Genomic DNA, 26,603 nt, shown 5'->3' on the forward strand with positions numbered 1-26,603 from the left:
CCGTTGGAGCCATGAATCAGCTCTAGCCCTCCCAAACATCTTTAACTAAGTTCCAGTGTTTCCTCCAGGATCATTTTTCTGGCACAGTGGCCTCTGTGACAGCGTTTCAGGCCATGTTCTGTTTCAGCCGTTACACATTAAGTGTGGATTAGATGAAGAATGCAATTGCTTCCAAAAATGTGGTTAGATACTTGATCGGGGTGAATGGAGGTCTTTCTCTCAGCGTTGGGCTGTTATCATCCATCACAACTGTATACGATCATTTTATCTGGGGAGCAGCAAGTCTTCACTGAAACCAGTGCATATATTTTGTTTTAAAGGACATTAGATACATAAACTTGACTGACATCTTAAAAGAATGAGTCCTTGAGGTTGCATCAATATTTTGAAAGCGCTGAAGTAATTCATAAATTGTATAAGAATCTGTCATGTACAGGAAGTTAGATCTGGATGTTTAGTTAGATTCTTGGTCTAGTTTATTTGATCTGATGTAAATCACAATTTTTTAGATGTTATACTGTATTTTACTCAGCAAGGCTGCTGGGTTAAGACACTGTAATTGTTAACTTAAAGTTTTGTTTAATAAAAAAAAAAAAAAAGGATTATTGTAGAAATCTTACACTGCTTACGCTCATCAAAGTAAGGAATCAAAAAAAAATCCAGGGATCAGAATTGAGATAAAGTTTTTTACTGAAAGATTAACTCCACATGCAGATTTTCTCCCCTTCTCAAATAATGTGCAATGTCTTGGTAATTCATTGTTATTTTCATTTCCAAAACATATTCTTTATTTACAAGTAAAGGACTTGCTGGAACAGTGTACTCCGTTAACTGTCATAACCCAAACACGGCACAGCTGGATAAACACTTGCTAGTGGCAGCAACAGTGTGGTTTCTTAGATTTACCTTTTACACTCATGATTTATTTTTACTGGGATTCAGCGAGACCCATATGTGTCATGATAATAAACGTTTGACGCCCTCACTGCCAGCCTGAGCGAGAACACCACTGAAACGAAAAGCAATGCTTCCATCTTGTGGCCAATTGCTCTCAGTTCTAATGTTTGAGTTGAGGAGGAATGTGTCTGGTGAGAGTATTTGTTGGTAAAAACACAGATGTTAACAGACACACAGGCACAGAAACAGCAAGCTCATTAGCAGCACATGTTATGAGCTGGACATAACCAGTTTCCTTTAAAGATGTGTATGATAAACTTACATTTAAGGTAGAACAACAATCATTGTTACAGAAAATCAAACATACTTTTTTATCTTTTAATTGATAATAATGCAGACTTTATTTCTTACATTTAAGAACACTTAATACAATATGTATTACTTATATGAAAAGGTGATCATATTACCACTTTCTTCCTTCATTATGTATGTATAAATTATTATTTTGCAAATGTCCATTACAACGTTCAGCAAAATTTAAGTGTATCAGCAATAAAACTTTACAAATAAATATTCACAATAGTAGTTTGACCTAGAATACAGTTACAGCAACACGTGTTATAAATGAAAGAGAAATATGTTTACAGAAATAAAAAGTGATGTTTTGCTTATTTAAGGAAAACTTAATGTGGTCCAGGACAGAATGGTCAATATTATATCGTCCGTCTCTGCCTCAAACAATCAACATTTGAGCATTTGGTGTCACCAAGATGTTGAATTCTTCTTCAATCCATCTTTTCATAAACATACAACTCAATAATAACCTCACTGATTACTGAAACACAGTTTTCACATCTTCCTTGGCAACATTGTCAGCCTTAGGCACATAATAACAATATGATAATATAATCATCAAGTGTTTTATGTTGCCTTGGTTAACCCTTTCATTAACAAAGGTGCTGTTTCAAAGTTTAGACTGTTTTCATCTTTTTGCAGATTTTTCTGCTCTTATAAAATGACCTCTTAAGACAGACATCAAACAGGCTTAAGGTTAAAAATAGTTACTAATGAGATTGTCAGTCATTCAAACATCCACCCTGATGTACCGTCAAAGCACTGAAATACTTACATTACTAAAATTATTCACTTCACTGTGAAGTCTGAGTTTGATTTTAACGCCAGATGGTCGGCTCTTTCATGTTTACTGCCTTGTTGGTTTCCTTTGTGCCAGACGTGATCAATTGTAAGACTATTTCTGTGTAAAAAAGCGGCCCATTGCTGTTTTCCAGCAATGGTATTTCATGCGAACACTCATTTATCAAGCCGGACACGTACTGACACCGCACACATTTTCTGTCTGCAGTCAGAGGGTGTTTTTGTGCTTGTAGGCAGAAAGTATTCTGGGTATAAACTCATATATCTGTGATGATCATATAGAGTATAATCGGCTGCTTAGATGAGCTGGAATCACATATTTCCTGCATAAACAAGAGGAATGAACAAACATTTTATTTACATTGAAATAGAGCTCATTCTAACTGTAAAAACAGCATTATGTGTTTGCCTCAGGCTTCACCGCCCTGTTGTTCTGATTTTACGTGACCCTTTAAATGCGATACTTTGCCCAGCATAACAAGACTTCAGTGAGCGTATCCACGGTTCCTGGTACCGTCTTGTTTACATGTTGCCCGCAGGCCTTGGCAGGAAAAAGATGGCCTTCTGACCCTGGTGGGTGTCTGGTCCTGCTTTGGGTTGGCCGTTCCTCTTCAGCCCAACATACCAGTTGTACTTCTGGGAGCGATATGTGTTGTAGTGGTTTTCTTCATACTTCTCCAGGAAGTAACACTCATCATTCAGTGTTTGCTGAGATAAGAACATTAAAGAGGGGGAGTTGATTTTATTGCAAGTCTTTTGATTTTCCCTGTGAAGTCATTTTAAAAGTTACGTGGACATCCACACACAGCAACGGAGTAGTATAGAGTGAATAATAGTTTAAACTGCTGAATAATAGAATTCATGATAATTATGTTATTCATCTGTTGTTTTATAGTCCCAATGACAAATGATTGCTCACAATGATTTAAAGTTTACATCTGGTCAACCTTTGGCACTGTGGTTTTCCAGAGTTCTGCAGTTGTGGAAAATAACCCAGACTATGACAAAACAGAAGATCATTTTGAAATGAAACTGATATGGAAAAGTTCATAAGTGTTATGTGATTTAACAAAAAGTTATCCCAATGAAAAGGCTCCTGATACCATTAGATAATATTGAATGTTTCCATTAAAAACGAGTTTCACTTCATAGCAGCAGACTTTATTTTTCAAAAACTCACTGATCCGTGGAGGCGTCCATTTTTGTTCATGGCCAGGTACCTTCCTGTTATCTCGCCCTTGATGACCACCACTCCTACACTCACAGCCTTCAGCCTCAAGACGTCTGCAACACAGAATTATGACATTGTTCACCATAACGCTTTTTTTGTTGCCTTTTCCGAGGACAAAGTGGAATGTAAAATTATTAAGACACAATGTAACCATAGTTTTCCTCCTGAAATAAATATTTGCTCAGCATTTTTCAGGGAGCGGAGGCCCTGACGTCTGAATGTGTACACAGGGTTTATGTGTTTGGTACTTCTGTTTACAGATCTGAGCAACTTTACCAGAAGTGCTGCGATTAAATACCCTTGTTCAAGAGGCCGTTACCAGTTTGTCAAGATACAGTTATCAGGTTGCCAAGATAACTTCTAACCAAAACATTTTAAGTTTACTTTTTCTTTTTCGTTTATCATTCTTTTAACTAAGACAACTTTTAATCATCAGTTAAGTTAAAACTTTTCAAATGAGGTATGAGTTACATATACAGAATCTGCGTAGCTTCATTTTCTATAATATTGTACAACATACTCTTCTACATATCTTGTAGTTTGCTGCTGATTCAGAGAAACAACAACCACTCACACACCAAAAAGAACAGAAAAAAAAATAATTCCTTCCTCACCATAGGGGTCATTTTCCTGCCTGCCACCACTCACTGTTCCATCTGCTAAAATCCTCAGGTGATATCCTCCGTTCTGGCTGTAGAGTCTGGTTAGTGTCCGGTGCTCCTGCCTGGACAGGTCCAGAGACGCAGGTCCAAATGGCAGCACCGTGATGTCCCCCTCAGACATCCTACAGAGCGTTTGAGGCTTGGATGAAGCAGAGTGAGGTCCCTGTGTCTGCAACGACAGAGGAGATCCACCGTGTTCACTGCTCATGTCACCTGGACTGTCTCCGAGACACAAGGGAAAACAGGAAGAGGAGGAAAACGCCGCCTTCGTGATATGATTACAGGAAATGCTCGCCTCCACCACCCTCCCTCGACCACTCTCTCCCTCTCACTGTGTGTCTGTTTCTCTCTGTCAACCTTTTAAGGAACTCTTTTTTTCCTCACAAAGCAATGAAACAAGCCAGGGAATCAGATCTGGATGGAGGCCAGGTACATGATAAAACTTTTTTTTCTGCCTGAGCATCACTTAGGTTCATTCTTTTGTGAAAATCATTTCCAGATGGACGGTGATGCAACTTTCACCTGAAATCAGTGCAAGGCCAGACAACAAAATAAACAACATGTGGACACAGCGAAGGGCAGAGTGAATTTGCAGTAATGGTGTTACTCCCTGCTGGAAATGTTGCAAGTGCCAGCAATAGTCTATCAGGGATATGCAACATGACGCTGTAATCCACGAGTGAAACACAAGAACCATTTTCCTCACACAGTTTGAGGCTGACACTTATGTATTAACACCCTGTATTCAGCTGGCTTCAGTGGACTACATTTAAACAGTCAAACAAATCTCCAGCAGCCAAACACTTTAAATATTTCCGCTACAGGAACAAGAATCCAGCCAGCTCTGTCTGTCTAACCCTTGAACTATCTGCTTCCTCAAAAGCCTATCCAAAAAACAATCAGCCCCATTTTAAAGCCACATTCTGTCAATTGAATCTCTATATCTTGAAGGGTAGAGATGCCAGAGCAGCAGTGGCTGTCATAAAGTCTGTCTCGTCAAGTGGAAAAGAAGTAGGAAAGCGGTGAATGAAGGACCCAGCGAGCAATGGTACTGTACAACTGTGGTCGATGTTATCATTTGTAGCCAGAGGAAGAGAATAACTGCAATAGCCCACATCTGGAACGTCTTGCATAAGAAACATATTGGAATGAGAGAGGGAGCGGGAAAGTGAAAGACACAGCAGTGCGAAGCCACAAGAGGTATGCAAGGCCTACCCACTCCCAGGTGGTTTTCTCCTAAGAAATGTTATGTTACGGATATGAGAGGTTAGTCTGTGTCCACAGGGACTTTCGGACGGAGCCGCTGGCGGGGATGACGTCAAACGTCCAACCATGACCGAGTCAGAGTGCGAGAATCGAACATGTGTGTATGTTTGGGGTTGGGGGAAGATTGCTCAACTGAAAAAGCTTTGTTGATTCAAGGATGTGTCATTAAAAGTCATGATGGATTTTGAACGGTGCACCGGCTTGGCTGCCATTGAAACTTAACATGCACAAACAGTGTCAACTTGCTGTACTGTCATCAAACATCTGTTATTTGTGATTCAGCAGATGTGATTACAAGCCAACTACATTCCCACACAAACAAAAAGGCTTATCTCATCTCAATAGTCACGCACCTACCTGTGAGAAAGTCATGTGACAGTGTTCCCGATGAGCCGGCATGTCCTCCTCTTGTCCTCTTTTTTTTACTGAAGTTTGAGTGAAACCGTCCCAAACGTTCCTCCTCTTTACTCCACCAGGGAAGGGACTGGACTTTAGAGAGGTACTGTAAGAGTGTATGCCTGTATTTGTACCCTATCTCCCACCCTCTCCTCACTTTACCACCCTTCTGACAGCGTCAGAGGCTCTCATTTTAACAAGCAAACGTCAGGACTAAAATTACCGCACTAGAATAGAGAGACACTGAGACAGAGTGACGCAAGTGTCCAGGCCATGGGATCCAGCCAGAGACTGGAAATGAGCAGGGCTGCATGTCTGACTGAGCGCTGATACATTCTTATAGCGGTGTCCTCCTGGAGACACGGGTGAGCAACGCAATATAAACATTTATAAAAGACACAGAGACGGTGACTTCAGTTTCCATAATTAATCTTAGGTAATGCCAGTACCTTTGCTGACGGAGCCCGGTCTCTGCTTAGATGCTCAGCCCAGTGGTGACAGCGCAAAGGACAGTTAGGTCACATTACAGGATAACTGGACTTGCTTCACATTCCTGGAAAATTCAAATATGTCCTCCTTAAAATAAAAGTACAATGACAATAAATAAGACAGAATGTCCTTCATACATAAATTACAGGTACATTCTTAGGATTCATGATGCGGTAGGAGATGATTGTGTTTGATATCTGATGAAATACTCCATAAACTAAAGGCAAAATCAGTTTTCTATGTTTTTATGATGTTTTAAGTGTCACTCTGCCATTCAGATTCCAGTTTTGTAACCGGGGACCCAAAAGGAGTGAGCAAAATGGTAACTTTAACTTTTTTTCTAGATAGTTTCTGTCTGTAAACAAAGATAGTGGACTGCCTTTAGACTTTCACTCATAGCCAAGAAGGTCCTGATAAGAAAAAAACAGAGAAATAGTATTAGTGTAAGAAGAAAGAGAATACAAACATATTATTATGACCAGAGAACCAATTTACCTCTTACACAAGACAAATGATGGAAGTGTTTTTTATCTTATAGTCATCTAGACTGTGATAACTTTCAAAATAAATCCACTCAGTTGAAACATATTTGTATATATAGATATGTACTATGGGGTGTTGACATTTCTCAAAACGGTGTAAATGGCTTCTTAGGACGCATCAATCTGACTTTCTACTTTTCCACACTTTCACTGTCTGTCTCGCACATGCTTTCTGGTATGCAGGCTTGGTGAATTATTCACAGTGGTGGCCTCTCCTCTGTCTTCTTCCAAAATATACTTCGAGCTCTTCTCTGTATAATTCATTCCCTTCAGATCATCTGCATTTTAAAACCACTCAAGTCTCTTTCTCATTGTAAGAGACGTAAGATTATGTAGAGAATGTGAAGGAAAAAACGAGGGAGTATACTGCAAAGAAAGTGAGCTAGGCTGACCTACTTTTCTCTCACCTGTTCAGCACTGAGCTTCTGAGGCCTTTTGGAAAGAGCTGCTATACCTCTATGGACCAGGAGATGGCAGAATAGGTCAACTATCACAATAAAATAAAAATCTGTTTGGCTACCTTTTGTGATACAACACAACATAAAACCTTACCACAAACTATCATAAAAACTGTAGTTGGCTAAAGTTCCCTTTGCACAATATCTGAAATTCACATCTGTTAGAGAGCTGTGAGACATTCCCTCACTATTAAGGTGAAAAAACACAATAAGAGTTTGCCGTTTACACAGGCACACAGACAGTTTCCTATAAGTTCTGGTCATGATTAAATTCTAAAAAAAAATGTCACAGTGTTTACTTAGAATCACCCTATAACAACAATAAAAGTGATAGCAAAAAGTTGGCAATTTAATCAGCTACCATGTGTAACATAAGGATTCATTCCACCTGATCTTCAAGTCCCTCCGATCTCCTTTTAGAACGGCCATTGGAGTTATTGAAATATTAATTATAGCAGCTTTAATGATTGCAGCCTTGTAAAAATGAATAGTCAACCGATAATAATTTCTGTTTAGTGAATATTTGAATGATAAACAAAGCTCACATGTGAGGACTCTCCAGCTCATTTAGTCATCTCAATGTGACTAAATCAAGTTGAACTGAAGAGCAGAGATGTACTGTATTGTGATGGGTTTACTTTATTGCTTATTGTTGTTTAAGATTGTTCTATTTTCAGCTTTAGTTGTATATCATCAATATAGTTGATTTGTAGTAAATATTGTAAAGTGTTAAATACTCTGTAGACTATTCATGTGCATCACCTCTGTTGAAAAATACAGTGGCAGGTGCATATATGTAGAAATGTTTGAGGTGGACTTCATTTTGCTGACAAGGTTTAAAGTGTTTTGTAAGTAAATTTGTATGTCTTTTGGTAAGAATTTCTTCCCCAAAACATCTTCACTAAAGCCAGATGTCTGAGAAAAGAAGCCTTGGACAGATGGTGCTATTTATTTTACTGACATGTACACCTCTGCCAGCATCCTTTTGTTGGAGACATTTGACCTAATTCTTCACAATAATGATACATTGAGGCAGAAAAAATGTTAAGTTTACAGTATATATGCATGTATCAGTCTGGGTATTTTTAGGCTTCATTGTCACCATAATGGGACAAACAAACCCAAAAAGTAGTAATAACTATTAATATATATCATCATCGAAATGTGAAGCTTGTCATAATAATACAGTCAATGGTTATCAAAATACAGTTTTATTTTTTGATGTGCGGACACAAAATAAATTTGACTCGGGCTCTCACTTACACACAAATGCACAGGAATGCACTCTGCATATCCAGAGACACGTTACTCTGACACTGCTTGTACTTATTTCAGTGGCCGTGTATTGTGTTCAGAAATTAGTGTCAACTAGACAATACCAGTGTCCTGTTTTTATCAACCCCTTGACTCTGGCCGTCTTTATGCTTTGGGCAGAAGGACATCCTCTCACTCACCAGAGAGGAAACACTTCTGGCTGAGAATTTAACATTAGTGGCTGTCTCTGGAATCACCGTCCTCCTGTGGGAAGAAAAAGCGAGATAAAGTAATGAAATACTGGCTGTGGGTGACGAAGAACTTTAGAAAAAAATGAAACGAGACTATGAGAGTGAGAGTTTGAGATTGGTGTCTGGCACCTTGTCAGAGTAAAAGGTAACCTCTTGAACCACAGGAGACCTACCAGCACAGTTGTGTTAAAGCTGCAGATCTATATTTTAGATCCAGAGGTTTCCTTAATATCAGTCCAAATTCCAAGCAAATGTGTATAAAACGGTGGAAAATGCAGGCATATTTTTTTCCCCCCATTTCATATAATGATAGATAATTACCTTAAAAAGTGCACTGGAACCGACAGAGTATATCTTGTTACAGTAAATGTGAGATTGTTCAACAATGTGAAAGATTTCTTCTAACAGTCAGGTGACCTAAGGTGAAACTTAAAGACAATATTAGAGTTGTGAAGGGCTGACGAACCCTGCTTGCCAGCTGTCATTTGATTTGTGTTTCGAAAGAGGAAATGGACATATGGATACATATTTTTAGCTGTTGATAATTATGTTACTGTTCTCTCAACAGGAAGCTTTCTGAGGAAGGAGAGGATGATGCAGCGGATGAAATTAGAGAGGGTTGAGTAAAATGTAATTAACAGCATCTTGACGATCGTAAAGCATCTTAGCAGTGATATTGGTCAACGCCACCGCCTTCAGAATAATTCAGTGATTCTAATGTGAATGGACATTCTTTCTTTTCTTCATCCCTCTTCAGAGAGATGCCAGAGGTCAGAATCATTTAAGAAACAGCTAAAATGATACTCCAGTCATTGTACTCACTGTACCTAAACACTTGCCACACTGCAGACTCGGTTTAGGTTGTAGGAATGGAGACAATTTATTTGCTTTCAATTACAGTACATGAGCTCATAGAGGGACTACTAGAGTGTGGGTTTTGGTTTTTTGAAATAACACAGATTTGCATTTTGAGAAAGGATGGCTTATGAAAAAAATGTTTTTTACACGAGTTACAACAAATTGTGTTTTTAAGCATGTCAAAGGTCAACCTGTGTTCTGTTTCACATGAACGATAACACTATGAAACTTTGATTCAAATTGAATTTAGGATGCTATTCTTTGAAGTGCTTCATATTGTTATGTTTTAGTAATGTTATCAGTTATTTTGTCTCTCTTTTTAATAGTAATAGTTGATGTAATGTTTCCATTTACGTTGCCCGACTATAAACTGGTTATTTCTGGTTCCTGAACCTCTAGCCTCCAGCATCCGAGACTTCATACACAAACAACAACAGGCCATGACTTCCTGTAAATGTCTGTGTCTGTACACCACACTGTCACAGATGGAGGACAGAGCAGGCGACCAGACGCAGTGCTGTGCTTTGGCAGAGGAAGTATAGTGTCGAAATGTAGGCTGTTTTCACACAGTAACCACAAACAGACTGTGCATAAATGACATGCACGAAATGTGCAAATTAGAGTAGAGCAGGCAATTACTGTCTCATTTAGTTAGTGTTCTTGGATAATTTGACAAATAGAGGGTTTAAAAGTTGTTTAGGGCTTTCTTTTCCCATCACTATCCGAAATACCATTTTTTTTCATAATTACAATAGGAACCACAATAAGTTTATAGTGAAAGAACATAATAAAGTTTAAAGTGATAAGACAAAATGTGCTGCAGTACAGTGTTGCGCCTACAGGGGGCGCCAGAGAGTGAAGGCTGCTTTAATCAGTTCGTTTCACTGCACAGAAATTCCCCGCTCCGGCTGAAATGACGTCAGCGTCTCCTCCCACCAACCAGGCTCCCGGCCCGCTGCATGCAAAGATCGTGTATGCAAGCGAAGATGACACCGCATGCCCTCTACCTCTATACCTTTTTGTGAGTGCTTCTGATTGGGATCCCCATTTTTAAATGTTAAATCATTATTTTCCCCAAATAATAAAATAACATTAAATGCTTAAACTGGGTATATAAACTTGACATCTGCAGTCCAATTATCTTGATTGTTCCACTCTTACTCCCCCCAGATTGCAGTCAAATCTGCACAACAATGACCTGCCTGTATGTATCTAAAGTATTTATTTGGAACTGACATTAAGCTATTACTCTCTCTGTTAGAAGCAAAGGGGTTGTTAAGGCAGATAGGATGCTGATTCTTGTCTGGATTAAGTGACCTCCTGAATGCAAACGCTTGGTAATGTTAATATTATTTATTGTATTCACAAATTGATAAGGATTACCTGAATGCGCCAGACTTGTACACAATTTAGATTCTGGGATAATGAGAACTGCAAAAGATTAATTGTCTTAAATAAATTCTTTATTCAATTTGGCCCCCTGGTGGCCTAGTGGTCTATTCTGCACATAATTGCAACATACCACATAATACAACAGTCATGTTGTTCAAATCTGATTGTGGACTGTTTTTTAAATGTCATCCATTCCACCTTTTTTTTTTTAAGACATGCTACCAACAGGGATTTAAGGATGTCAATGTTGGTCTGTCGGTCAGTCCATCACTTCTGTCCAACCTGAATGTCTTTAAAATATCCCTGTGCAGACATTCATGGTCCCCAGAGGATGAATCCCTCTGACTTTGGTTGACCTCTTTATTTACCTCTAGTGTCATAAGAATAACATTTTTTATCACGTTTCCTACAGGATACATTCTAATGACTTTGTTGATCTCCCAACTTTTAATCAAACACCATGTTCTGGTCAAAACTTGCCTAATCTTTTATGACCAACACCCCAAATGAATGAAATTAAGCCACATTTGAGCTTTGTGTTTAGTGCTAAGAAGTGGAATATTATTATGCGACAGGCTAATATCACATACTTAACATCAGCACTTTGCATTGTCACTGTTGTAATGTTTAATGTCCAGTAGACCACATGACACTAATACACTGTGTAATACAATAGTTATAATAGTTTCTGTCTGTTTATATAATATTTACATATAGTATATATAATAGTTACTGTGGATTCTTTACTGTTTTTTACTGTTTTTTTTATTGCTCATTTGCTTATTTATAATACTTATTTTGATCTTGTTTTTTATTTTACTATGTCTCTTGTTTGCACTATCCTCTATGCTGCTGTAATCCTGTAAATTTCCCCGCTGCGGGACTAATAAAGGATTATCTTATCTTATTTTATCTCTCTATTTTTTTCAAAGTAGTGTGACTCCAAACTTTTCTAGTTTCTTGTGTAGCATACTAGGCTGAATAAAAAAAAAAAATGCTCACACACAATCACTTAATATTGGGCAAAAGAAGGTTAATCTATATTCCTCATTTGGAGGAACATTTGGAATTATTAAATAAATGAGCAAACTGTGAGGGGATGCAGCAGCCCAAATTATTTATAATACTTTTAATTTTTTTTATTTATTTATTTATTTATTTTTTATTTTCATTTTTTATTTTTATCTTGTCTTTCTTCTACCATGTCTCTTGTGTGCACTTTACTCTATGCTGCTGTAAGCCTGCAAATTTCCCCGCTGCGGGACTAATAAAGGATTACTTTATTAACTAACTCTCCCCCAGGGAAAAAAAAAAAAGTTTCTAGAAACAAGATCAAAGTGAGCCCTCTTCGCTTTTTTTCCCCTCCTCTTTGTCTCTGTTCTCCAGTATTTCAACGCAACGCCCGCCCCCACCCTCCCAAAAAGGGGTCAGCTCTCCAAATCCGGCCTTCTCATTGGCCGAGAGCGACGTCAATCAAAGGGGGTGGGTGGGGGGATTATCCGTGTCCGGGTAGCTTGAGTACGGGCTGCAGCGCTGAGCTGAGCGGGGCTTGCGTGGAGAAAGCATTGCATTAAAAAAAAAAAAAAAAAGAAACCTCCCAGGGAAGACAGCACATTTGACCAGGCTAGGCTCTAGTTCTTTGGGTGCTGCCTCCCTCCCTCCCTCCCTCCCTCCTCTCTGGTCCAGAATGAGTTGGTCGAGAGGACTGCAGCACCGGTTTACCTGAGCAAGTGCTTCTTTTTACTCCTCTCTCTGCAGGGACTTTTTATTTTTTTTATTGCATTTTAATTGGGAGGACTCCTGCTTGTGTCCATTTGAGTGTTTGGCTTTAAGCAGAGAAAACCAAGGTTATGCAGCCAGGTGTTGCAGTGGGATCCATCTCCACCCCGTTGTTTACATGCTGTAATTGGATTTTCCATCATTTCCATCATTTCCAGCAGCAGCAGCAGCAGCAGCAGCAGTAGATCAGGGGTTTCCTCCCTCCTCCTCCTCCAACTCCTTCTTCTTCTTCTTCTTCCTCCTCCTCCTGTGTTTGTGGCCGGGTCGTCTGGGTAAAGAAGATGGGACTACCTGCTCTGGAGTTCAGTGACTGCTACTTTGACAGCCCGCAGTTCAGGGAGAGGCTCAAGTCACACGAGCTGGAGCTGGACAAGACCAACAAGTTCATCAAGGAGCTGATCAAAGACGGCAAGGCTCTGATCCAGGCTTTAAAAAGTAAGTGGAGGTGGAAAAGAGTGTGTGTGTGTGTGTGTGTGTGTGTGTGTTATATAATTAACCCAGATCAGTATTTTGGTGCATGGTGGTTTTGTGGGAATGAGTCACAAAAAGGCTTTGAAAAAGTTGAGATGCCTTCAAGGTGTTGGAGGCTTCTGTGGAGGTCTTATCTCAGTTACATTGGCATCAAATGGAAAAGCCAACCTTCTCTGTGTGTGTGTGTGTGTGTGTGTGTGTGTGTGTGTGTGTGTGTGTGTGTGTGTGTGTTACTGATAAAGCACATTTCAGAAGTTAAGAGACAAGGCGGGTGAATGTGAGTGACCCCTGAAGCTGTCAGCACATTTGTTCCCACCAGCTTTCATTATGAGGCATTTGGAGGGGGAGGTGGGGTGTGTAGTGTATGTTGTATGTACTCACACTGATAGATACTGTGCTAAATGACTTCATGTTGTTTAATGTTGATAAAGGAATGAACTACCAGAACGTCCATGGCATGAAATAGCTTTGACACAAGGGGGTGAATCAAAGTTTGCTTCTTTTTTTGGGGGGGGTTAATTAATGGTGTAAATGGAAACCTGGACAGGTGGGTACCAGGGCTATGGGCAGAGATGCTAAATGGAAGAAAATGTTCCAGTATAAAAAAAATCCAAATGGTTATTTTTAAGTATAATAACACTAGATAGGATTATGTTTAGGTAGTCTAGGAGTTATGTTAGGTTCTGGGTTTTGTTATGGTTATGGAATGTTTCTGACTGGATCCATACAAACACAGGACTGTATCTTTGAGCAAGATGTTCAGTATAATACATGTAACTTCTAACTTGTTTCTCTGAAGTTGAATTTCAGAATCTATTCTCATGGAAAATTTGCATTCGTATGAAAACACGTATAAATGGTGATAGTTGGGAAGTGTGGTTGTCCGTAGGTATCCATAGTCAGTGTATGACCTTCAGTAGATGATGGTCGGCATGCTCCCAGTCTGGAGAAACAGAAAGCATAAAGAAATATCCTCCATGCTCTCTTCATAGCCACTAGACTCCACTGACAAAAACAGTCATTTGACCTTGCAGGACACAGAAGTCACTGGTCTTCTGCTGCTGTGATAAGTATGTTTGTTTCTGTTGTTTTGTAAGTTTGGTGAATCTGAACTCACCCGTTTAAAACACAGAAGTCTCAAAATAACACAAACAAACTGATTGATAGAGGCAATGATAGACCAGACACTTCTGTTTCCTGCTAGGTAAAATTACTGTTTTTGTCAATGTAGTCTTGAACCTTTTGAGGAGAGCATTGATTAGGCTGCAGTTCTCCATCGATAAAGGCTTTCTGATAGCAAGGTACAGCAGTTGAAATATTCTAAATATAGTTATGTGCACTTTAATGTGGCTAAAATACATTTTGCTTCTGTCCCCATCCACAGCAGTACATTGCTATGCTCCTATACCATACATTCCAAATCTGTCTTGGCGAATAGAGTTGCATAAAGTAGAGATTAAAGTCCTTAAAAGTGCTTAGAAAAAAAGGAAAAAACGCTTCCAAGTGGACCTCAGTAAATCATATTGATCCGGGTTAAGATCTAACATTATTATCAGCTTGATATTTTATATCAGCTAATCGATATCCTCCAGGAGATGAAGGTGATTTGTGTGTTGGACTGTTAAAGAGTTTCATTTCTGATTTCTGTATCAATGAAGGAATGTTTGGTGGTAGATCTTTGCTGTCATGTGGTCTAAATAATGGATCAAATGTCACTAACCTGTCAAAATGTTTTTAATGGATTTTGTTGAGTCAAATGGAAAATGGACAGATGAATAGATATTGAGTTTGTGTTGTTATCCAAGTACTCTTCAGTCTTTCACTTGTTTCAACAGTTTAAACTATATGTGTTAAAAAAGTTTGCATGCTAGTTTGCATGTTGCAAAGCTCCTCATGCACACCACTGATACTGCAGATATACTATTGTCTTTAGGTACATAGAGTATTTTTCACACTGCTCTTATAGAGATAGACAAATCATTGATAGTCCAGCCGGCCAGTTCACCTGAATTTTCCACCCCCTGTGTTATCAGCTCTACATTTTTTTTTTTTAAAACAAACTAGCTCAGTCCTCACTACAAAGCTCTGTCAGCTGATGTGTGACTATGAACACAATTCTTCCTTTGTCCATAGGTGAGATCTAGAAATCATTCAGCATGGCCTGGTTTACCATTGCAGCAGGGCGCTGCCTAACAAAGAGCAAGTTAGCAGATTTTTTTCAGGTGAATCTTTTTATACCTGCACTACACAGCGTTTTCTTTTGCCCTTTGCTGGCACACGAGATGAATCCGTTCCAAAAGGTCTTTTCTAACAGCACTTTGAAGTTCACAATGCAGCAGTAAATCTTCCCTGCTGCATCTTTTCTACACACCTTGACCTCCTCTGCTCTTCTTGAGGCACTGAGAGGATGTGAGACTGTCCTGGGAAGCCCCTAATGTTTTGTTAGTGACTAATTGCTGCTGGAGGAGAAGACCCAAAGTTTCCTGACAGCTTTCACATGATTTTTTTGTTGTAATGACTGCATTCATGTTAAGGAGAAAGTGAAACATTTACAGTATGCTTCTCAGGACTAATGCAGTGCTACTGTGGATTTAATGGAGCAGTCACTTCATTCTCTGGGTTTCTCAGAACAGTTTAATGATCTGTATAGGGTTAGACAATATGATGATATAGACCGGAGAGACAATATATAAATATAAAAAATAAATACAAATATTTTCCTATAATAAATATAAATAATATGAATATAAATATGACTGTAGTCAGGGATTGTTATATACAGTTTATACCAAGTTTTCTGTCTCTTAATGTAACTGGTTTTAAAATAACTGCTTTATAGAAATACTGTAATACAGGTTTATTATCAATGTGATGAGGTGTGTTGACTAGTTAGTTTTTATTTATTTCACATTTAGATTTATATATATTTTGCCACAACAAACGTTCCAATCAGTATTTTGAATTGATTGAATTTACTGTATAATGTTGTATATCAAAATGAAATTGCATACATATAGTGTATGTCACTTTATATTAACACAAACATTAGGCCGCCAGTTTATCAGGTACAGAAACAGATTAGATGTGTTTTAGTTATTTAGCGTACCCCTCAATTATATGGATGGGGACAAAATAATAGAAACACCTTTTATAACGCAATACAGTTCAACACAAACTGCAGACTCAAAAAATGACCATAAAGTTGAATCAACACCTCTCTACATTCAAACCTTTCTGAAGTTAGAATTGATTTCAAGACTGTTGTATTCTACTGCATTAGTTTTAGCTCATGTGAAGCCTTCAGTATAGACTTTGGAAACCAAAGTCTCCCTTGAATTAAGTACTTTTGGAGATGGCACATGCAGTGGCGCACACACACAGATACAAACACACATATATATATATCTATCTATATATATATATACTTAGAGACACAAATGTGTGTGTTCGCCAGATGTCATTTAAGGGCACATCTAGCTTGTTATTACCGAGCCTGTAGAAATGTTTGCTTCTCTGCTCCACCTCTAACATGACTCGGCTCAATCAGACAAACAAACCCTAATTGGCAGCTTGGCATTCACTGGTGCTGTGAGGGGAAACGAGACACGGTGTTTAGACAGTTTATGTGACCCAGACACACGATGTTGCCATGTTGTCGGCTCAAAGTGTAAAGAGCTATAGAGTTATTTTTGAAGTTCAAGGTCACTTGGGTGGAGAGTTGGTTGCGGGGCGTCTGAGTGGTGCTCTTTACTTTTCACAATGCATCCCTTCTGTTTCTTCACTATATCTCACTATCTTCACTATGTAATGCTGCAGGAAGCAATGTGTAGAATGGCCAACCAGATCTAGTTTGGTGTTGCACTCATTCAAACACGCCCAAAGCTTCCCATAGATGGTGTAAAATGATAAACATGTTTTATTATATATTATTGCCATCAAATCCACCAGTTAGCCATCACGTACACTATCAAATGTTCAGTTCTGTTATTTAAAAAAATCTTTTTTAGTCTATGTTTAATTAGTATAAATTTAGTTTGAAGACAGAATTATTTTAATATCTGCAACTTTTGACTGTGATTATTTGCATCAGAATCAGCAGGCAAACCTTAACAGTTCAACCAAAAGTCAAGCAGGCGAGTAGTAATCTGTGAAGTTTATTGAACAATCCAAGTATGCAGTAATAAAACAATGTCAGAACATGGAACTGTACAAATCTTATGCCTATTGGCGTTGAGTCCCAGGGCTCAGACGTCATGGACTAGTTCCTCACAATGAGGTCATCGTCAGCTGCACTGACAGCGCTGCTTCCCGGATTAAGACACGTAACATTCAAACTGTCAGGCACAGTTGTGCGCACACACACACACACACACACACACACACACACACACACACACACACACACACACACACACACACACACACACACACACACACACACACACACACGCACATGTAGAGTTAAAGAGTGACTTATCATTCTGTCATATAGACCTCTTTGTGCACTGTGTATATAGCCTACTATGTGTGTGTCTTTGTATGTATGTGTGTGTGTGTGTGTGTGTGTGTGTGTGTGTGTGTCTCCTGACCTTCAACGGGCTGACGTGATGCTAATTGATGGAGGGTTGGAGGACAGAGTCACTGTGCAGTGACAAAGAAGTAAATGGTTCATTGCCAAAGAAACAAATGTGTGCTATAACGAATATTTTGTCAAAATCTTTTGAAACATACCATCTCAACTTTGCACTAAAGCCAGAATATCATGATGAAACTACAGGACTACTCATATATAAGGTCTAGATTTGGTTTAAGCTTGAGAGGATGTCTCCAAAATAGTGATTAAAACAAACGTTGTAGTAAATCAATAAATATACGGCTTGACGAGGAAGTCTGTCTCTGGTTTAATTTGGACAGAAATGGGTGAAAGCTGAACCGTAACATTTTCAGGGACTATTTTGGCCCTTTGTAATTGTCCAGATTTAGCCAATTAAACAATGCCTGTAGCCCTTTGGAGAAATACTTGATGCCTAAACTTTTATAAACGGAGCCCAAAACTAAAATTACCCCCCAAGAGCCACTGCTGTATGCTAAATGACATAGTAAACTGGTTGTCCTGAACTTTAAAGTACAGTAAATGTATCACAGACTTGACCCCCACGTATGCTCCGTTGTGTGCGGCCTGTTACCGGTTAAAAACAGCCCTCCACCCATTAGCACCGTCTTGATAATGGCTTTGTTTTCACGCCTTTACTCTAGCTTTTCAAACTGAACCATTAACTGCCCCTCTTGTAACCTCACAAACAAGCCGCAAGCGATGAGAGCGTTTTTCTAAATGGTCCCAGAGAAGGAGAAGTGGGAACTCCCTGCAACGGACCACGAGCACCGTTACGATCCATATCTCTCTCAATCTCCTTCTCTCTTTACCTTACTGTCTTTTGGTTTTTTTCCCGCAGCCACCTACTGTGCTGTTGGTGAGTAATACGAAGGGTAATAGCAGTCATTCAGTGGCTCGGCTGTCATCTGTGCTGATAGATGAGGGTCACGCACACACACAAACGCACACCACACCATGGCTAATTCTCTCCTGGCTGATGGAGGGAGGGAACCCTCTTTTAAAGAGGTCCAGCGCAAAGGACGAGTATGTGCCAGGGGCAAAAGAGGAGGTGGGGGTGTTGTTGTCTTTCACAATGGTGTTTAAAAGACCGACATGGCCTTATTTTCTACTATAGAGGAGCACAGCAATCTAGGTTGCGAAGAGGAGGGGAAGAGGAGGGGAAGGGGGGAGAGGATGGAGGAGGAGAGAGGCAAGGAGCGGGGAGAGAAAAGCGAGACGGGGTGCCACTGTCTGTAGGCATTCCTCTGCAGACGTCACGAAGGAACAAAGAGGAGGGAAGGGTGTGTGTGTGTGTGTGTGTGTGTGTGTGTGTGTGTGTGTGTGTGTGTGTGTGTGTGTGTGTGTGTGTGTGTGTGTGTGTGTGTGTGTGTGTGTTATGCATGGAGCATTTTATCTACAGTTATTAATATTCTGCATCTGCATGTGTGTTTCCCATTATACCAGTACATTTCTGCTCGTGAGAATGTGTGTGTGTGTGCTCTGTGAACATATATGTACGCAAGTGTGTGTGCGCATGTTGCCACTGCAGTGCAGCACAGTGGGGGTTGGGGGTGGGGGGTGGGGGGGGGTCTTCCTCGAGCTGTGACGTAGCGTGGAGGAGAAGGAAATTAGGGCACGACTTAGCCCGGCTCTGGTGCCATTGTTGCTTCGCTTTTGTCAGGGCAGACTGTCTGACACACACACACACACACACACACACACACACACACACACACACACACACACACACACACACACACACACACACACACACGCACACACACACACACACACACACTCACACACTCACACACACACACGCACGCACGCACGCACGCACGCATACACGCACAGTCACTGACTTTAAACATCAAACTGGATGAAAATGACATATTTGTCCTAAAATAAACTTAAATAGCACCAAGACCCACATTCAGAATTTTGCAACAGTTTATGATCATATGTTGCAAAACACTGGATGTTTTTATAAGAATAAAAGACACATTTGCCTGAACACATTTAGACATTGGCAGCCACACACTTTAACTCCTCATGCATGGGTTGCAATGGTCTTTTTGCTCTTGCACAACAGGTTGCATTCATTGAGAACAGCTATTTGCCTGGTACATCTATAATGAATAAGCTTGTAAAACCCGAATAAGATCATGAATCGGGTCTTGGAGTGTATTTAAAATGCACTTTGTTGCATAAATGGCATGTGTAGCCTAAAGTGTATATATATAGATTGAAAACATGTATGGGCCATAACAAAGTGTGCCGTTTCATCTCATTAGCTGGATCTTTGATGTGGAGTGTTGTCCCTGGACTCCATCTGGACTGAAGCTGGTAAATATTTTAGGTAGAGGGATTATTTAGTAACACTGCCCGGCAATGATACTTTGACTCAGCTTCGTATTACTTACTTGTATGAATTCTCTCACTACAACATAGGACTTCATTTCCTGGTAAGCCACATACAATATCGGCCACGAAGAGTCACACCTGCGGATTTAACAAGATGACATATTTCCTTCCTTTCAAGGCAGATGTTGCTGCTACTAAATGTTAATGTTCACACATGCAACCTTTACCAACGGTTTAACTTCCTTGCATATTAATTTACAGAGGTCAGAAAGAGGAATGTGGAGATATAGAAATATATTTTAGAGATTTACTGGGTTAGATAGAAAAACGTGTCATCAGAGGAACTGAAAGAGGAACTGCAAAATAAACGTTTGTTTTCTCATGGTATAGTTATTACCCTAACTATGGGTATTACCCTACAGCGACGCATTTATTATAATTCAACATTTAAGAGTAAATGAAACTGTATAGAAGGAAGTAGGATTTACACATTAATAGCAGTATTTTTTAATTTGAATCTCTTGCGCTTCAGCACAAGTACCACATCACCTTCAGTGGTGGAGATGCTCCTCTGACGCTTACAAGTAAGCTAATTGCGGAACTGTCAGCGAACATCTGTGGTGTGACTCTAAACATAAGTACATACAGAAGCCTCAACCTCACCTCGCTCGGCCACAAAGTCACAGTTCTCTTTGAGGAGAACGCTGTGACAATATCAGGATCTCTAATGCTGATCATCGTTAGTGAAATAGAAAATGACCAAACAAGTGGCATCCTATTTGACTGATCATTTTTTATCACATTTTTCACATGTACACATATTAAATTGAGATTAAATGTGAGCACATAAAAAAACGTTCCCATTTCGGCAGATAAAGTTGAAAACAAACAAAACAAACGTGTCGAACTCTGTTTGTACATCACAGTGAAGGTCAAATATTGTAGTGACGTAACAATGAGCAAAACACTGGAGGGGGACTTTAAGGAACAGCCATGGTTGAGTGTGTGGAAAAATGTTTTATCTGGTTCACTAAATGAATTGTTTAAATCTGTTAATGAGTACATTTAGTATAAAGAAAGAAAAACGGCAAAAGAAAAAAGAACTTCCTTGGAGGACTAATCATGGGGGAATTAAGTGTGTGTGTGTGTGTGTGTGTGTGTGTGTGTGTGTGTGTGTGTGTGTGTGTGTGTGTGTGTGTGTGTGTGTGTGTGTGTGTGTGTGTGTGTGTGTGTGTGTGTGTAACTTAAGGTCATTTGTAACTTTATCCGGGCGACACCTTGTTCCACCTGACTGTGTGTACTTTGTGCCTCTGCAGCTGCACAGAATAAATGCCCATCTTAACAAGTTATGGTGTAGTTCAGTCCAGGCACTTTCCTTTCATTGAATTAAATGAAGCAGTCTTCCATTGAGCTGAGATAATGCCTCTTGTAATCTAATAAAAAAACAACTTGATTCAAGAATGTTCTCGACTTGAATTTCAGTTTCTTCTTACTGCTACAGCTATCCGCCTTGTTCTCCCTTAATGTTGGAAAAGGCAGTGTTGTAGTACTCTGGATCGGTCTCAAGTCTCTTCTCGGAATCATCTGCATTTTTATTTGGTATCGGATAAAGAGGACTCTGGATTTTATTTCAAGACCACAACTGCAGGGATTTAATTAAAAATGCATTGTGTGATTTATTTGTTGACAGCATTACTAGAAAACAAATAAATAAGCCCCATACATAAAATACCCCTCTGAAATGCCTTTTAAGTATTTTATCAAGACATTTCTCACGGTACACATACATAAACACATTTACAGTATATGGCAATAAGATTTGAAGAGGAATCTTGAATGTGGATCTGTGAGATCAATTTGAGGAGTGCCTTTGGTTTTCATGTTCCACATTATATCCTAAGTGTGTCATGCAGTGTGGGACTCACACCGGTCTGGTCTTGGTCTTGATTTGGTCTTAACCCCTAAAGTCTATGATCTTGGTTTAGGTTGTCTTGGCGACTACAACACTGGGAGATGTTTCTGTAAAACCAGAAAAATGGCAAAATGTGATTGATCTTAGAAAAATATTACTCAAAGGGTAAAGCTGACGTTTAGGGACAAGCACAGTTTTGCTGGCTACGCATGAATTTGATCACATTACTGTACTCTTAAGATCATAAAGCACTATGAATGAAGCAGGAAGAGAAAAGGGAACTCTGAAGAACCTGATTGCTGCTGTTCGGTCATAAAAGAGACGGCTGTGCATTTCACAGCTGCTTAACAACCTGCTTCTATTGCACGAGGTTATGGACACAAATTGTTTAAGTGGAGCTGTTTTAACAGCAGTTGGAGGGTGGTGAATTATCACCCCCACCCTGGTCCTCCTGCAAAACAAAAGAACAGCAGCATGATGGAGCTTTAATTTCAAGTTTCTGTCACTTGAAAATAAATGATAACTTAAAGACAGAGAATGGTTTTAATCTTGTTCAAGAAGCTGAAATCTACGGTTGAACTGCACCCTAATGGGCGTGGTAATGGAAACAAAAGCTGGCTTTCTGGCTACAAGTCTGAACTCATTTTATTGATAATTTGAATGAAATAGAGCTTAAGGGAAATGCTTTGAGATGTGTTTTAATTTCACTGCCTGTAGGCCACCAGGAAGAGTCAAAGGTTCATACTCTGTTCATGTGAGTACATCCATGTGCTTGAGCGTGTGTGCTGTCTCTGTAGATCTGAACTATAATCATAGGTCCTTTTTCTTTTTTAATTGGTTTACTTTAATAGCAATGAGCCTTATTTCAGTGTCACACCTGCCAGCTGGATAATGTTAAATCATAAAGTGTCACAAGATCTGAATGACTTTTTTTGCTGAATTTTATGATGCTTGAAGAGGAAACATGCTTTACTGTAATAATGCCCAGCTTTTCCAAAACAAGAAGCTCCTGACTAAGGTTAATTATTGAATACAATGGGAATGAAATGCAGTTTTCTTTTCTATCCTTGAGGGGAAATAAATGTCAGAGGAAGACAGGGAGATTAATATGACCCTTAAGCTCAAGGTTACCTTTACCTCCTTAGCCTGCAGTGCTGAGCTGTCAGTCCCAAATTCAAGACGTGGATGATAATGAACTAGAAACTCTCAGCCCGCGGTGGAGTCGAGGAGTCTTGTTGAACCACTTCAACAAGAAACGTTTGACTTCTATAGAACTCGAATGCTACCAGGAACACTTACAGTAGGCGAACTAGCCTGACAGGTGTGGCTCAAGTCAGGCCTGAAATACACAAAGACACCTACTTCTGCCTACTCTCACACTTATATCCACACATGCTGACACATGCTGTTGATAAAATAGCTATGTTCCTCCCACATCAAAGCTCTTAAAGTGACTCAGAGCAAAGGGAGAAGAGCCAGTGATACAAGTCAGAGGCCGGCGTGGTGTTTGGTATCCAGCCTCTTTTCAGGGCACTGTGAGTCTGGAGGTTAGACGGCAGGTTAAAGCAGGTTTTTTTTTTTTTTTTTTTTTGTCCAAGAGGGACGATACTGTCTTTCATAGAGGAGAGGAGGACAACTCCACTCTGTTGGGTTTAAGAAGTGACTCAGATTCCAATCACTAGGGTTTTGGTGTTTTGAAAGCTTACTTTCTTGTCAGCATGAAGGAGTAAAAGCATTTGGGCACTTTACATTATCCTGATTTAATTTATTCAAGTACTATCATTAAGTAATGTACTTAAGTATCAATTTTAAGGTACTTGTGCCTTACTTTCATGTCAGTTAATTCTTCTACAATTGAGACAGAAATATTGTACTTTTTACTTCACTTCACCTATTTGACAGTTAAGAAATCCTTTAAACTTTCTGATTTTATGTAGAAAACTTAAAATGAGCTCATAAAAGATGCTTTGTTAGAACTTAAACTTTGACATTAGATCCACCATGACCAACTCCAACATTAAAATGCTACTTAACAAATATGTCATATAGAATAACACTCTCAGGCACATTCCCTGCATAGTGATTAGTTATTAATTTTGTATATAGTTTTACTCATGTGGGAGGCGCAGCAGTTCATTGAAGCAGCAGTGACACGTTTCTCACACAGGCAGTGTGGCCCGTGGGAAAGTGATGCAGAAGAATACATAGCAGCTTCAGGGCTATAACAAAAAAAGATGGGCCACAAATCCACCAACAGAGATAGCTTCTAAGATATTCATAAAATAAAAAGAAGAGTTGTATTTGGTCTCTGAATGACTTGTAGGAATGCAGTGTGCGCCTTCAGCCTGCAGGGCTCCCAGGAAACCCTTTAACACTGTCCTCTGTTATTGAATTTCTGGTGTTTTTTGAGTTTAAACCCTTTTTTTTGTGTGTCTAGCATGAAAAAGAAGATCGATGATAAAGATCACCATCTGGTTTAGTAACAAGCTGATTCATTGTTGTGTTTCAGAAAACAAATAACAACGTGGTACGTTTTTGATGTTCTTTAAAAGGGGAAAGGTGAACCCGCAGCCTTCCTTTCCATGGTTATCAAGGACAGTCATGAGTTTATTTTTATTTTTAGATGTGAAATGATACGTGTGAAAATGATCCATGACTGTACTTATCAGGAGGTTTGATGTTCAGCTCTATGTTATTTTCAGGGAACAGGTTTTTTTCAGGTTGCAGAATTTAAACCGCAACTTCATATCCTCGAGATCTTTTACGCTCCTTACCGAAAAATGCATCACATCCTTCTCTTCGCTCTTTACCAGCATGAGATCTGGTTTTATTATAGAAAAGTCTGACTCTGATTACCTTCACCAGCCGTCCAGAAATGTTTTTGATAAAGAAAATTGAAGCCCACTGTTGAAGCGGGTAACATTGCCATGTAAAGTGTAATGTCAACGTTCCCACTCTTCACCTTGAGAAGGCTCTTTATCACAGCTTGATCTGCTATCAGGTTACTTTAAACAAGTCATGAATGAAAGGCAAACAAGTCTTTAAGGCCCTCAGTGTGTTCGGCCTGACTGGCACTGAAGGAGACGGTTGACCTTCCAAAACAATGATTCTTCTTTCCCCTTCTCCTCCTCTTCCTCTTCCTCCTGCCTTTCCCTTCCTTTTTCCTCATACACACACGTTTCCACATTTTTACCTCCTCCTCATTCCCCTTTCTTTTTCTCATCCTTGTGTCCCTCCTCATTTCCTTTTGTCAGTCTGACATGGAAATGCCTGTTAGCCTTGTTCTTTCCTCCAGCCCACTCATCCTGTTCCTCTTCCTGATGCACCTCTGTTTCTTGTTATAAAAAAAATAGGATAAGTGCTTGCAGAGGAACCTTGGTTGGTTGTTATTGGAAATGTCGTAGCGGATGAGTGAAGGTGTATTAAAGGAGGAATATGAAACTTTTTCCAGTGCTTGCGTACATACAATTGGGTTTATCCTGTGTGTCAACAAACCCACAAACCGTGAAATAAGGTCAGTTTTTTGTGAGCCGCCTTGCTCAGGAACCATGTGATTGAGAACCACTTTTGTAAAGGTGCCCCATATTTTTCTCGCAAGCCAGTCAGAGCAGATTGAGATATTTTTGTGGGAGGAGGGCTTAAAGAGAGAAACACTACAACCTGAAAATGAGCATCATGTGTCCCCTTTAAACAAAGTGCAGGAGCCTCCGACTCTCCATCACTCCCCTTGTTTCATTTTGTACCATGGCAGACACGACCGTTTGCTGGCCTTGTGATGCGTTTCGCCAGAGGTTGTGTTATTTTTATAACAACGGGACATAAGCAAACCCCAACTGTGGTGAAGTAATCATACCAGGCATCAGTCCCAAGCAAACACACACCGCTAGTGTATCGATGTGATTCACAAAACTACCAGCAGTGACATTGGCAGACTGTTGTTCATAGCATTTCTGATTCTGAGACACACATATTGAAAAGTTTATTTCCATATGTGAACGCTCACCCTGACCCAGCCAGACATTTTCATTTTCACATTTTTTGATATGTGCTTTTACCTTATCTCCCTGTTTTCTGTGCAACAATCTTTATACCTCACTGTTTGAATCTCCTAATATGTATAAAAGCCTTTCTAGGGAAGGGTGTTACAATTTAGCATCCAATATAAATACTATGATAATTGAATCGGATCGCTCTTTTCAGTTTGTCAATGAATATTGTATCAACCCCTAACAAATAAACCATAAATAAAATAAATATACATGTTATGGTAATATGCTATATGTTCTGTTTGTGCTGTCTAGATGAATGCAAAATGGTCTGAAATAGGAATGGATGCACTGAATAATTGAACACAATGCAGTGACCCAAGCTGAGCTGTGCCTCTATATATATATATATATATATATATATATATATATTATATATATATATATATATATATATATATATATATATATATATATATATATTTATATATATATATGAACTGATTTAATATATCACTGCCCCAATACATTTTCCCCTTATTGATGTTGGTAGGTCTGCAGTATATTGTCATAGTAAGATAGAAACATGCAATTTTCAACTCACTCTGTATCTGTGTGTATGAGTGCAGGGGTGGGCTGAGGGGAA

General features: G+C 39.4%; 2 protein-coding genes across 2 annotated transcripts in view; one reads left to right on the plus strand and one right to left on the minus strand.

The window, feature by feature from the left end:
- Nucleotides 1-1,271: 1,271 nt before the first annotated feature.
- Nucleotides 1,272-5,673, minus strand: LOC129113674 (putative fibroblast growth factor 1). The gene is made up of 4 exons (XM_054626099.1): nt 5,569-5,673; nt 3,898-4,114; nt 3,233-3,336; nt 1,272-2,760 (listed from the first exon to the last, which is right to left on the minus strand). Exons 1-4 carry the CDS (start codon nt 5,608-5,610, stop codon nt 2,575-2,577), a joined length of 549 nt encoding a protein of 182 aa, XP_054482074.1. The 5' UTR covers nt 5,611-5,673; the 3' UTR covers nt 1,272-2,574.
- Nucleotides 5,674-12,490: 6,817 nt separating this feature from the next.
- Nucleotides 12,491-26,603, plus strand: part of LOC129113473 (rho GTPase-activating protein 26-like) — an 82,643-nt gene continuing 68,530 nt past the window's right edge. The window contains exon 1 of the mRNA XM_054625789.1: nt 12,491-13,065. Coding sequence (XP_054481764.1) covers nt 12,912-13,065 — 154 coding nt within the window. The 5' untranslated portion in view covers nt 12,491-12,911. The remainder of the gene's footprint in view (nt 13,066-26,603) is intronic.

Source organism: Anoplopoma fimbria, chromosome 24, assembly GCF_027596085.1.
Source record: "Anoplopoma fimbria isolate UVic2021 breed Golden Eagle Sablefish chromosome 24, Afim_UVic_2022, whole genome shotgun sequence".
In the NCBI taxonomy this organism is placed as follows: Eukaryota; Metazoa; Chordata; class Actinopteri; order Perciformes; family Anoplopomatidae; genus Anoplopoma; species Anoplopoma fimbria.